Source organism: Delphinapterus leucas, chromosome 6 (genome assembly GCF_059928025.1).
Source record: "Delphinapterus leucas isolate spDelLeu-1000000601 "Yukka" chromosome 6, BTC_Dleu_Yukka2, whole genome shotgun sequence".
Classification (NCBI taxonomy): domain Eukaryota; kingdom Metazoa; phylum Chordata; class Mammalia; order Artiodactyla; family Monodontidae; genus Delphinapterus; species Delphinapterus leucas.
Window position 1 is genome coordinate 92,429,313 of NC_143134.1, and position 14,067 is coordinate 92,443,379.

The 14,067-nt window shown below is 38.6% G+C and overlaps 1 protein-coding gene across 4 annotated transcripts in view; it reads left to right on the forward strand.

The window, feature by feature from the left end:
• The window catches only part of TGFBR1 (transforming growth factor beta receptor 1), a 74,085-nt gene extending 67,196 nt beyond the window's left edge, over positions 1 to 6,889 (forward strand). For all 4 annotated transcript variants that reach the window (XM_089912579.1, XM_022600272.2, XM_089912580.1 and 1 more), the window contains one exon: positions 2,621 to 6,889. In XM_089912579.1, coding sequence (XP_089768705.1) covers positions 2,621 to 2,746 — 126 coding nt within the window. In that variant the 3' untranslated portion in view covers positions 2,747 to 6,889. The remainder of the gene's footprint in view (positions 1 to 2,620) is intronic.
• The last annotated feature ends 7,178 nt before the right edge of the window (positions 6,890 to 14,067 follow it).

Genomic DNA, 14,067 nt, shown 5'->3' on the forward strand with positions numbered 1-14,067 from the left:
TCAGAGTCTGACTTTGGGCAAACCACTTCTGTTTTCTGGACCTTAATACGCCTTTTTGTAAAATGAGGGATTTGGATGATTATGAAGATGGTTCAGATGATTTTACATTTTATTCATCTCACTGCCCATATGACTATTCACCAGGAATTTGGGGAAAGTGCTTTCCAGCAGTGTCTGAGCTTTTCAATCCCAGCTCTTACAAAAAGTTGTAGAAATATTTTTGTAGTTGTACCTTTAAAGAATTCATAAGAAAAATTTTATTTAATCTGTCCTTAATTGCTGTTACTATTATAATACTATTATAATATTGGTGAAACAAAGCATTTCCCTCCAGATTTGATGTTTTGTAGTTTAGGAAGAATAAAAAGCTGGTTACTTAAGTAGTTGATTTTACATCTTAACATAATGTAGGCCTTAGTAGACACCTTTGACATCAAGAGAGTTCCTTGGCTACCTCCAACCAAATCAAGTATCCAGGCCCAGATGAAATATATTGTGTGCTCACAGAATCTGCATGTTTTAACGAATGGAATTGGGCTAGATCTTGTCTTGTAAAAATTTGATCTTGATACTACAAAGCAGTTACAAATTGGAATTACTCATGCACTCATGCAGTGATTAGGGCAGATTAGTATTAAACAGATGGCTTTTTAAGCATGAAGGAGAGTTAGCAGTTAACATTAAAAATGCACATGCAATTTGCACTTACTGTCACAGCATGCTGAATTAATGCCATCACTGGCATTTTTGTTTTTTTCTCCATTTGGCTAGTTTTCTATGTACTTATCACTAACTCAGTCTTTCACTTTTCTAGGGTTTTACAAATCTCTCAATAGCTGAAACACATCAAGAATTTGAAACTGATAGGATACCTACAGAAGTATCTTCAGAACCCTCTGACTTTTTCCAGTCTGGACTGGTTGTTCTCTAGGCCAGCTTTCATCTTGGGATATCCCTCACCTTTCATCTGTGATTCCCTTTGCCTCTTTTATGGTGAATCCTCCTTCCTGGATCCCACATCTTCCTGTTTCTTGGTTTGCTCATTTTCCCCCTCTCTCAGCTCTCTGCTCAGATGTTACCTTGTCAGTGAGACATTACCTCTCAACCTATTTAAAATAGCACCTTCCTTCCCTGGCATATTTTATCTCCTTCTCTAAACGATGTTTCTCCTTAGCACTTACCATTGACAGTCCATGTATTTTGCTTATTTATTAATTATATGCTTTAGCCTTCTAGAATATCAGCTTTATGAGAGCAGAAATTTTGTCTGTTAGTTCACTGCTGTTAGTTCCCTAACACCCAGGATGGTTATCTAGTAGACTATAGGCGCTCAGTTTGTTGGATGAATTTTATGTATGGGCTGGGCCCTTGGTCATTTTTATCTGGAAACAAATGTTCATTTCTAGGGAATTTTCCTCAAGTATCTCCTTGATGTGTTCCTTTCCATTTTCCTCTGTTCTTTTTGTTCAACTCTGGTTATGAATGTAGATGTCCTGAACAGGCATTCTAATTTTCTTATCTTTTCCCTTCTATTATCCATCTCTTTGGGGTTTTTTTTCTCAACTTTCTGGGAGATGTATGAGCTTTTATCTTTTGAGTTTTTTATTATTATTATTAAGGTTTATCTTGTAGTTCTGTAAAGTTTTTCTAAAACCAAACAAAACCCAAAAAATTATCGATAAGTCCAATATCAGTGTTTTCTTTATCTCTTTGAGGATATTAATGATAGATTGTTGATACGGTCTTCTTTCTATACACCTTCTGTTTTCTCCAAGGTGCTTTTTTCTGTTTGTGTCAACTTCTGCATTTCATATTACTTTCCTCAAATGTTTGATCAAGCTCACACTCTTCATGTATAAAAGGGGCACTGAAAGCTGATGGGAAGCTTTGTGCACACGAATGGAGCTTATCATCATCAACTGTGATGTGAGCGTGATGTAACTGGGTTGCTTCCTTGGGGAACCACTGATGTCAGTCTCTTCAGGCTTTTCCTCTTGGGCGAAAGACTCTTCCAGTCTCTTACCTGGAGGATTATGTAAAGTCAGTGGCCGTGTTTTCGGAAGAAAGTTTATGGTGTTAGCGTTCAGTGTGTTGTCAGTGTGGAACTTCGCCATGTTCCCCAAGACAGAAATCTCAGTTCTACTCTCTCAGGTGCGAACCTCTCGACTTCTGCTGGGGTGGGGGTGGGGCAGTCACCCAGCTGTGTGAGGTGGGGCGGGGGGCGGGGGGGGCAGCTATCTGGGGTTCTAGCTCCTTTGGCTGATCCTATTTAGCCTGAACTCCACCCCAGGGGTACTTGATGCAGTTACTTCCTCACTTCTGGGGGGCATTTCATGGTGAGTCAGGTTCCTTCTTTGCCTTGAACAACTCTGCTTTAGTATTCAGCCTTTTCAGTCTGCAAAGTAAATCACCCCTTGTCCATCTGCTTTCCAGGTCCTGGCACCAGTACCCTGTTGATGGGTATTTAGGTCATTTCTACTCACTTGCTATTACAAGTAATGCTGAAACAGAAATACTTGTATATATGTTATTTAAAAAGAAAATTTACAGGTAAAGATTATTATCCAAATCAGTGAAAAGTGGTGCATGCGTTAATGATCTTTCTTGTCTTTTCTTGTAGGCCTTGAGAGTGATGGCTAAAATTATGAGAGAATGTTGGTATGCCAATGGAGCAGCTAGGCTTACAGCTCTGCGGATTAAGAAAACATTATCACAGCTCAGTCAGCAGGAAGGCATCAAAATGTAAATTCTGCGGCTTTGCCTGAACTCTACTTTTTCTTCAGATCTGCTCCTGGGTTTTAATTTGGGAGGTCAGTTGTTCTACCTCACTGAGAGGGAACAGAAGGATATTGCTTCCTTTTGCAACAGTGTAATAAGGTCAATTAAAAACGTCCCAGGATTTCTTTGGACCCAGGAAACAGCCATGTGGGGTCCTTTCTGTGCACTATGAACGATTCTTTCCCAGGACAGTTAACAAAATGTGTGGTCTACCTTTATTTTTTATTAACACAAAACGTTTTTTTAAATGATTGCTGGTCTTAACTTTAGGTAACTCTGCTGTGCTGAAGATCATATTTAAGGGTAAAGGAGCTGAATTGCTGAGTTATATGAAACATTTCTTATTTTTAAAGAAAGTGATTTACTCCTGGTTAGTACATTCTCAGAGGATTCTGAACCACTAAAGAGTTTCCTTGATGCAGACTTTGAATGTACTGTTCTATAATTTTCAGGATCTTAAAACTAACACTTACAAAACTCTTATCTTGAGTCTAAAAATGACCTCATATAGTAGTGAGGAACATAATTTATGCAATTGTATTTTGTATATTATTATTGTTCTTTCACATATTCAGAACATTACATGCCTTCAAAATGGGATTGTACTATACCAGTAAGTGCCACCTCTGTGTCTTTCTAATGGAAATGAGTAGAACTGCTTAAAGTCTGTCTCTGTGTGTTAAAACGTGTAGTGTTTTAATTCAAAAGTTTATTTACCTGGATAACGCAGACTTTTTCTGCTTTGTTTTTTGGAAGAGTTTTTCTGGTATGTCATTCGGTATTCCATTTTGAAAATGCCTTTTTCCTACCAAAATGTGCTTAAACCACTAAAGAAATGAAGTGGCATTAATTGGTAAATTGTTATCATGGTCATGTTTGAATATTCTCACGTCACGCTTTTGCATTTTAATTGTGTTGTCTAAGTATACTTTTAAAAAATCAAGTGGCACTCTAGATGCTTATAGTACTTTAATAATTTAAAATCTGTAGCATACAGACTAATTTTTCTAAAGGGAAAGTTTGTCTAGCTGCTTGTGAAAAGTTGTGTGGCATTCTGTAAGCCATTTTTTTTCTTTATCTGATCAAAGACAGTGTTATTTTTTTAAGAAATGAGCTACGTTTAAAATTAGAATATGGTTAATGTTAAATGATAGGCCTTTTTCTTGGAAGGTAAAGGTAGTTAATAATGTGGATAACAGTGTGTGAGAGAGTCACATTTGTTGTGTAGGAGTCAACGTTCTGTGGATTTTCTGTCTTTGTACCTAAGGTTAGAGTTAGTGTGGTTTTGAGGTCTCACTACACTTTAAGGAAGGCAGCTGTTAATTCAGTCTTTCCTTCTCTGTGCAGATACTGCAAATGCCTAATTCACATGGTTATGGAATGAATTCGGTGCACCCTTGATATTTGGGAAAGTGGTAGCTAAAGAATATTCTGAGGAGAGGTTCTCCATTTACAGATGTTTTTGGTCAAATTAAATGTTTAAAGCAAATTTGTCATGGTCTTCTCACATTAAGTTAAAACTAGCTTATAATAACTGGTTTTACTTCCAGTGTTAGAAAGTCTGCAAGATTTTTACAGTTTTCAAAGTCCTCTTTATCACTGTGATCTTAATCTGGGGGTGGGGGTGGGGAACCTATCATAGCTGTGAGGCAAGATGTTCACCTTATAGTGCTATCAATTTCCTGATGAAAGGGTCAGAACAACCTGTACAGTATTTTGGTAAGAGATAGTGGCCACTTATGCTGACTGAGCTGCATTCTGTTAATGTCTTATCTCGTATACATAGAACAAATCTGAAAGCCTATTTGGTAAAGCCAAAGTAATTTCAGAATGAATGACATATTACATAGGAATTTAGTGTCAATTTTATGTGTTTAAAAACGTCATGAGGAAAATATGTTTAGAGGTTAATATTTTGAGTCCAAATTTGAGGGGTTTTTGTAGTTACCATGATTTCATCAAAGCAAATGAGTGAGTTTGAGAGGTTTGTTTTTTATAATTGTGTTATATTTCCTGTTTAATAATCTCTAGCTCTATGATCAGGTACTTAAAAAATTTTTTTTGGCCATTTACAAGCCTAGCAGATCTGCTTTATGAAATCCAGGGGACCAATGCATGTTAATCACTAAAGCTATTTTTATATAATTTTAAGAACATACCAAAAGTTCTTCTCTGATTTAAAGTTGTGATACATGATTTCTCACTTTCATATAAGGTAATCAACTTTTGCTGAAGATATTCTTTATTAAGTCAAAAAATAAGTTACAATTTTACTGTTCTTGCCTAAATGGATAAAATGTACTTTTGATGAATCAGGGAATTTTTTAAAAGTTGGAATTTAGTTCTAAATTGGGTTTACATGTTACTCTAGCTAATTCCATTTTTTTGGCTAATGATGGTTTGATAACCCCAATTGGCTAGTATTGAAAACGAAAGTAACTTAAAAGATTTATAGATCATGATTACTGTGGCTATAACTGCAGAAAAATTTGAGAATGAATTTTATTATTTAAAAACACAAACCTTTGTTTATACTGCCTATCTTCAGATGCTCACTTTCCAAGTTTCAACTTGGCTAAAATATACCTTCAGGCAAATTATCTGTCCACGTCCACTTTGTTAGTGTCCCCAGAGGAACGGGGATGGGGGTCGGGTATGACCTAGTGGGGTGTAGACATTCCTGGTCCTTTCTTAGTATCTCAGCTGTCTCTCTCCCAAACTGCCTTCCTGCTGGTCCCTGACTCAGAGTGGGATGGCAGCAAGGTGGTAGCTGTGGCAATGAAGCAGTAGCCAGTTGTATCTTCCATAGGACAGGGTAAGGTCCAAAGAGCTGAGCCTCCAGTTATGCTGTAATGATAGTGCTCAGGAAGTGCCTCGAGTCGGGATACAGTGCCATGGTCATCAAAAATTCCAAATTTCAGTTCTTAAAAAATTTCATTGGTCACTTGGCCATTTTGCAGCTCATGCATGGGTTACCTTTTTTTCCTCCTCTACATTAAAGAACTGTCACATACAGAATATTTTGTAAAACAAGATGGCAAAGTGCTAATTAAAATGCACAGCAAAATTAGTATTCCATTAGACATGTCATATCAAGAGTTTATTTTTACGCCTGCACTGAAAGAGTGATTGTAAGTAAACTGTTTCTTGACCATGGCAGTGTTCTGGCTCCAGATGGTAGAAAGTCCAAATACTGGTTCTGTCACAGCTTGGCAGAAAATGCCAATTCAGATGTTTTTGAGAGTCTAAAGAATAGCTCGTGACATGTACTACAGCCTCTTGAGTGTTTTGTAATGCTGGGATGCCCATGGGCCCTCTCTCTAGAAATGCTGGACTTCTAGGACATTCTGAGGATTGTCAGTACATTTAAACTTTTCAACCCTATTATGCAGTCTTATTTGTAATTGTAAACTTTGAAAAATGTGGTTAATAACATTCAACCAGTTTCTTAAAGCTTAAAAAGAACTTCAGTGAATGTTTTCATTTTTAAATGAATTTTGTGAATTGAATATCATGAACCATGTTTTGATATCCCTTTTTCACATTGTGCCAATGGAATGGGGTGTTTGGTATTTCTTTATATGTCAAGGAGATGCTTCAAAATGTCAATTGCTTTAAACTTAAATTACCTCTTGAGAGACCAAGGTACATTTACCTCACTGTATATATGATGTTTAATATTTGTCAGAGCATTCTCCAGGTTTGCAGTTTTATTTCTATAAAGTATGAGTATTATGTTGCTAAATTACTCAAATGGTACTGTATTGTTTATATTTGTACCCCAAATAACATCTATACTTTGATTTCTATATTTTATTGTATTTGTGCAAAATCCTTTTGGCTTTATCACTGTAATCTCTGGCCTATAAGATGTGTACAGAAAATGTCCATATAAATTTTCATTTAAGTTGGATGATTTTGAGAATCCTCTAAAGAGGAGAGAAAATACAAAAACTGCAGTTCCCCATAAGTTTTTTTAAACTGTATATTGTATTTGTAGTAATATTCTGAATGAACTGTAAATAGGAAGTAGAAGAATAATGCTTATGTCAAGTCCTAACACTACAGTAGAAAAATGGAAGCAATGCAAATAAATTACTTTTTTTCCCAAGTGCTAGTGGCATAATTTAAAATAAAGTGTGTATATTGGAGTGAGCCATGCTGTTATGAAATGCAGTTGCTGTAAATAGAGACTAGAATCTTTGGATGACTACCTGGTACAGGTTACAGTATCAGAACATGTTTGAGAAGTCCCCACAGGTGCACACAGGTGCATCTGTGTGTGTGGAGGCTTCTTTCCACATGCTTGGAGGTTATTGATCTGTCAGTGGACAGGATGGGACATGTCTACATGTGAACTGCTTTGCCTCTGGCTCAGCAGATTTGCTAAGTTTGTGTTAAAGCGGTGTTAAAGTTTTTTGATGATTTTCAAAGGAAATTTAGAGTGTTTTCATCTTCTAAGTTTTACCTTATTTTTCCTTCTTTTCCTAATTTAAGGATTTGTGAGAAATAATTTGTAGAAATAAGTTTTGTTTGTTCTGTTTTTTGTTTTTTTAAGTAGATTTGAACAGTCTCTTGGGAGTGAGAACTTGGCTGATAAAAGAACTAAGGAAGTAGTGGTAGAGAGGGGAGATGTCATCCCCAAGCCCTCGATGGACTCTGGGAGAGTTTTTGCAGATGACATTGTTCTTGCATTAAAGACTAGCCACTTCAATTCAGAGACTGGATTTAGGGATTTTTTTTTTTTCTTCATAATAAAGACGTATCACTAGGATGTAGAGCTTTTGTTGGAAGTTAGAAGAAGATTATTTTTAAAACATTATATAGATTCAGAGAAAGCAGAACTAGCTTTATCTCTTTATCACCTCTTCTGCCCCTGGGGTTTCATAATTTGGAGAAAGTGATTTTACATATATGGCCTGCAACTCTGCTTTTTTTGTTTCATAATTGAGGATTTAGAAAACAGTGGGGCTATTCCAAAAAAGTGAGTAGAAAATCTGATGTTACAAAAGCTAGGGCTCAGCCATGTATGACTTCTACGAGTTAGAAAATATTCAGTTAAATATTAAATCATTGTGGAAATAAAAGATTCTTAGTGTGAGTTGAAGAGAAATGGAAAAAAGAAGAAACTTAAGATGACTATTTTCTTTCCTATTATGAAAGAATAGAATTATAAAGGGATATTGGCAACTTAAGTATTTCAAAGAAGGGAAAGGGACCCTAGACTGTTGAGAATTACAGGATTTGGATACAACTAAACCAGCTTTCAAAAATGAAAACCAAAAAAAGAAAAAAAGTGGCAAAGTAAGACTAAAATGATTTGTTCTCTGTAGATCTACCTTACAGGAAATACTAAAAGAAATTCTTTAGAATGAAAATGATACCAGGTGGTAACTTGAATCCACAGAATGAAATAAAAAGTACTGGAAATGGGAAAGATAAAAGACTGTATAAATGTATTGCTGCTGTAACAGATTACTACAAATGTACTGACTTAAAATAACACCTACTTATGCTGATGTCACATTTCTGAAGTCCAGGTATAATGTGGCTCAGTTGATTCTCTGCTGCATATTTCGGAAGTCCAAAAAAAAAAAAATCAATGCATTGGGTGTGCTACATTCCTTTCTGGAGGCTCAGGATGAATTGACTTCCAAGCTTATTCAGGTTGTTGCAGAATTCAGTTCCATGTGGTTGTAGGACTGACATCCCCATTTCCTTGGGGACTATCAGCCAGGGGTTGTTCTTCGCTGCTAGAAAGCGCTTACATTCCTTGGTCCCCACTGCCATCTTCAAGGACAGCAAAAGCAGTTCCAGTCCTTCTCACACTTCATCTCTCTAATCTCCCCTTCTCTCCATCTTTCCTCTGCTTCTCTTTTCCACCACATCTCTCTCCAATGGAATCTTCTACTTTCTTCTTTGCCTTTTCAGGGATCATGTGGTTACATTAGCCTAGATTATCCAGAAAGGCCCAATCTCCCTATTTAGTAACCTCAATTTCATTTGTAAAATCCTTTCACAGCAGAACCTTGATTGAATAGACAAAGGATGGGAATCTTGAGGAGACATCTGCCTACCACAATACCTATTTTCTCTTTAAATGGCATGTTATTGTATGACACAAATAATAATACTGTATTGTTGGTTTTATTACATAGATGCAATGTATATTACAATAGTAGCACAAAGGAGTGGGTAGGAAATGGAACTATACTGGAACAAAGGGGGATTCTGTATTTTATTGGAATTACATTAGTATTAATCTGAAGATATTGGTTAATTAAAATACATACTGTAGTCCCTAGAGCAACCACTAAAACACTCAAAATACAGTTGAAGAAAACAAATCTAAATGGCACACTAGGGACTTCCCTGGTGGTCCAGCAGTTAAGACTACATGCTCCCAATGCAGGGGGCCCAGGTTTGATCCCTGGTCAGAGAACTAGATCCCACATTCTGCAATCAAAAGATCCCACATGCCACAACGAAGATCCCGTGTGCTGCAACTAAAGACCCGGCGCAGCCAAATAAATTTTTTTTTTTTTAAATGGCACACTAAAAAATACTTAACACAAAAGAAGGCAGCAATAGAAAGATGGAGGTGCAAAAACATTTGAGACATTTAGAAAACATAGTAAAATAAAATGGTAACCATAAATCTAACCATACCAATGATATCATTAAATTTGATTCAAGTATTTAGTCCAGTCATAAGGTAGAAACTGTCATAATGGATAAAAAAGCAAGACTTAACTATATGGTGTCTACAAGAGACACTTTGGATTCAAAGACAAATAGTATAAAAGTATGGAAAAAAATATATACCATGCAAACAGAAACCATAAGGGAGCCAGAATGGATAATGTCAGACAAAGTGGGATTTGAAACAAATTACTAGAAATAGAGGACATTTCAAATGATAAAGGGTCAGTATATGAGGGAGATATATTACCCAACCAAGCTTGGGTTCGCTCTCCTGCATGCGGTAAAGCCAATCTAGTGACACCAGGTTGTGGTGAAGGAAAGTAGTGTTTATTGCAAGGCACCCAGCGTGGGGCCAAGCAAGAATGGGCAGCTTGTGCTCAAAAGACTCGAACTCCCCCGTGGATTTTAAGGAAGGGTTTTTAAAGACAAAGTGAGGGAGGGGGCCATAGGGTCAGTGATCAGTTCATGCATAATTCTGACTGGTTGGTGGTGAGGCAACAGGGTGATGTTTTGGGACTCTCAATCATCAACTTTCTGGTTCCCAATGGTCTGGGGTCTACATGCTTGTGGTCAGAATGCAGTTAACTTCTAGCTGGTAGGGGTTTTATCTGCAAAACAATTCATGGATATGCCTCAGGATATTATCTATAGCCCTTGAGGAGGAACTAAAGGTCCTTGACTTTGTTTTATATATATATTATTTTGTCTTGCTTGACTGTTTTCTTTTGTTTCTGCATTTTCTCACTTCTAATTAAATTTGCCCTTTGGTACTTGGGGAAGACCTTGGAGGCTAAAACTTTTCTACAAAGAAGGCGTGGGGAACACGGGGATCTGGCCCTGGGAGGGGACTGCAGGGTCCTGCTTGGTTTCAGATATAACAGCTATTAATGTATATGCACCTAAAAACAAATACATGGAGAAAATAGTGACAGAACTGAAGGAGAAATGGACAATTCAGCAATGATATTTGGAGATTAATATCACATTCTCAATAATTGATAGAACTCGACAAAAAGCAAAAAAGAGAATGTCATCACCCAACTTGTCCTGACGTGTAGACCAACCACCACAGCAGAACACACATTCTTCTCAAGTCCACATGGAACATTCTCCAGGAAAGAGCACATACTATGCCATAAAACAAGTCTCAATGAATTTGAAAGGACTGAAATCATAGTGTATTCAACCATGTTGAAATTAAGTTAGAAGTCACCAACAGACATTTTGCAGACCCTCAAATATGTGGAAATTTAACACATTTCTAAATGCCTGTGTATTGAAGAAATCAAGGGAAGTTAGAAAATTTTAATGGAATGAAAAAACATATTGAAATTTACGGTATGCAGCTAAAACAGTACTGAGAGGGAAGTTTAGTTTTAAATACCTATATTTGAAAAGGTATTTAAATTCCATGAAGATAGATGCAAAAGTCCTTCACACTATTAGCAAACTGAATCCAGCAACAAATAAAAAGGTTTATACACAAGGACCAGATAGGATATATCCTGGAGCTGCAAGCTTGATTTCACATCCAAAAAGTTGTATACCATATTAATAAAATGATAAAACCCATACGGTCAACTAGACACAGGAAAAAGCATTTGACAGAATTTGACACCCATTCATGATAAAAACCCAAACTAGGAATTTAAGGCACCTTCCTCAACCTAAGTGAGGAATTTTTTCAATCTATGAAAATCCCACAGCTAATAAACTTAGTGATAAAAGAGAGCTTTTCTTCTGAAATCAGGAGCAAGCAAAAATATCCACTCATTTTTATGCAACACTGTAGTGGAGGTTCTATCCAGCTCCTGATCTCCCTCCCCCCAACCCCTCCCAAAGATTAAAGGAATTCAAATTTGAAAAAGTAAAACTATTCACATGATCTTGTATGATCCTAAGACATGATCTTGTATGATCCTAAGGAATCCACAAAAAAGCTACTAGGATAAATTGCAAGATTGTATGATACAAGATCAATATATAAAAATCAATTGAAATTCTCTATTAGCAACGAGCAATCCTCTTAAAATTAAAAACTTCCATGCACAATAGCATTAGGAATACAAGAATAAATTTCATTGAAAAATTATAAAAGTTTCTGAGAGGGGCTTCCCTGGTGGCACAGTGGTTAAGAATCTGCCTGCCAATGCAGGGAACATGGGTTTGAACCCTGGTCTGGGGAGATCCCACATGCTGCAGAGCAACTAAGCCTATGCGCCACAACTACTGAGCCTGCGGGCCACAACTACTGAGCCCGCGTGCCACAACTACTGAAGCCTGCGTGCCTAGAGCCTGTGCTCTGCAACAAGAGAAGCCACTGCAATGAGAAGCCTGTACATGGCAACAAAGAGTAGCCCCTACTCGCCACAACTAAAGAAAGCCCACGTACAGCAATGAAGACCCAATGGAGCCAAAAATAAATAAATTTATTTTTTTTTAAAAAGTTGCTGAGAGAAATTAAAGATCTAAATAAATGGAAAAATGTCCCACATTTGTGGACTAAAAGATTCAGTACTCTTATAATGGTAATTCTCCCCAAATTGTTCTCTAGCTTCAACTCAATCCCTATCAATATTCCAGCAGGCTTTTTGGTTTAGAAATTGACAAGCGGATCCTAAGACTTGCATGGAAATACAAAGTATCTAAAACGGCCAGAATTATTTTTTTAAAAAACTGAGGAATTACCCTACCCAATTTCAAACTTATAAAGCTGTGATAATCAAGACAGTGTTTGTTGGCATCAGGATAGGCAGATAAAGCAATGGAACAGGATTAACAGTCCAGAAATAAACCCTTACATATACGAAAAATTGATTTGACATATGTGCCAAGACATTTCAGTGTGAGAAAGATCAGTCTTCAATAAGTGGTGCTGGGACTACTGGACACCAATATGGAAAAAAAAAGACAGGAAGAGAGAGTTATTTAGACCCTTAGCTTATTACAGACCTGAAGATAAAAGCAAAGGCTGTACAACTAGAAGAAAATGGGAGAAAATCTTCATGACCTTGGGTTAGGTAAGGACTTCAATGTGACACAAAAAGCAAAATTAAAACCATGTTGATAAACTGGACTTCAAAATTAAAATCTTTTTGGGCTTAAAAATAATTACTGTTGTCTGTGATCAAGGTGGTGGAGGAGTAGGACGTGAAGCTCACCGCCTCCCACAAAAACATTAAAAACACACCTACAAGTAGAATGATTCACACAGAACATCTGCTGAATGCTACCAGAAGACCTCTGACTTCCAGAAGGGCAAGAAAACCTCCAAAACTGGGTAGAACAAAATGAAAAAGAAAAAGAAAGGAATTGTGACGGGGCCTGCACCCCAGGGAAGGAGCTGTGAAGGAGGAAAGGTTCCCGCATCCTGGGAAGCCCCTCACCAGTGGGGAGACCAGTCTGGATGGAGGGGGAGCTTCAGAGCCTAGAAGGAGAGTGCAGCAACCAGTCTCAGAACGGCAAAATGGGGAGTAATATGCACAGAAGGTCAGCACCACCACCCTGCACTCCCCAGCATGAGAGGCTCATCTGTCGGTGTGGGGGGGGGCTGGGGGCTGAAGCTCAGGCTTCAGAGGTCAGACCCAGGGAGAGGAGCAGGGTTGATTGAGAGGAGACAGCCTGAAGAGGCTGGACTGTGGCAACTGAGAAGGAGCCTGGGCCCACCAGTGAGGCAAGGTGCCATTTTTGGGGGGCATACAAGGAGCGAGGTGGGACCACCATAAGGGCTTCTTTCCCTGTGAGTGCTCTCAGGCAATAGGACACCACCTACGGGAGCTCTGGGGGTGGGGGCAGGTTGCCACCACCATCGTGGGCTCCAGAGGCAGGCATGGGCCGCCGCTGCCATTATGAGACTCGAAAGCAGGTGCCAAGCCCTGCCCCCGCCATCCCAGGAGCACACAAGTGCCACTCCACCTGCACACCCCACATCGAGGGGATAATGGCCAGCACATGCTGAGGAAAAAGGCAGCAAGCATCCAAACTAAAAGCAGCCCCTCAATTCTGGACAAGATGGCAGGACTTGAGCTCACCTTCTCTCACAAAAACACCAAAATCACAACTCACTGCTGAACAACCAAAAAAGACTGGAACCTACCGAAAAAAGATATTTTACATTCAAAGACAAAGAAGAAGCCACAATGAAATGCTAAGAGGGGCGCGTCTGTGACATAATCAAATTCCATACCCACCAGGTGGGTGACCCACGAATTGGAAAATAATTATATCACAGAGGTTCTCCCACAAGAGAGTTCTGAGCATCATGTCAGGCGCCCTAGCCTGAGGGTCTGGCATTGGGAGGAGGAACCCCCAGAGCATTTGGCTTGGAAGGCCAGCGGGGCTTGAGTGCAGGAGCTCCACAGGACTGGGTGAAACAGGGGCTCCAATCTTGGAGGGCACACACAAGGTTTCACATGCACTGGGACCAGCACAAAGCAGTAACTCCATAGGAGCCTGGGCTAGACCTACCTGCGAGTCTTGGAGGGTCTCCTGGGGAGGGAGGGGTTGGCTGTGGATCACTGGTGGGGGCAAGGACGCTGGTGGTAGAGGCCCCAGGAAATACTGATCAGTGTGTGCTCTCCAGGA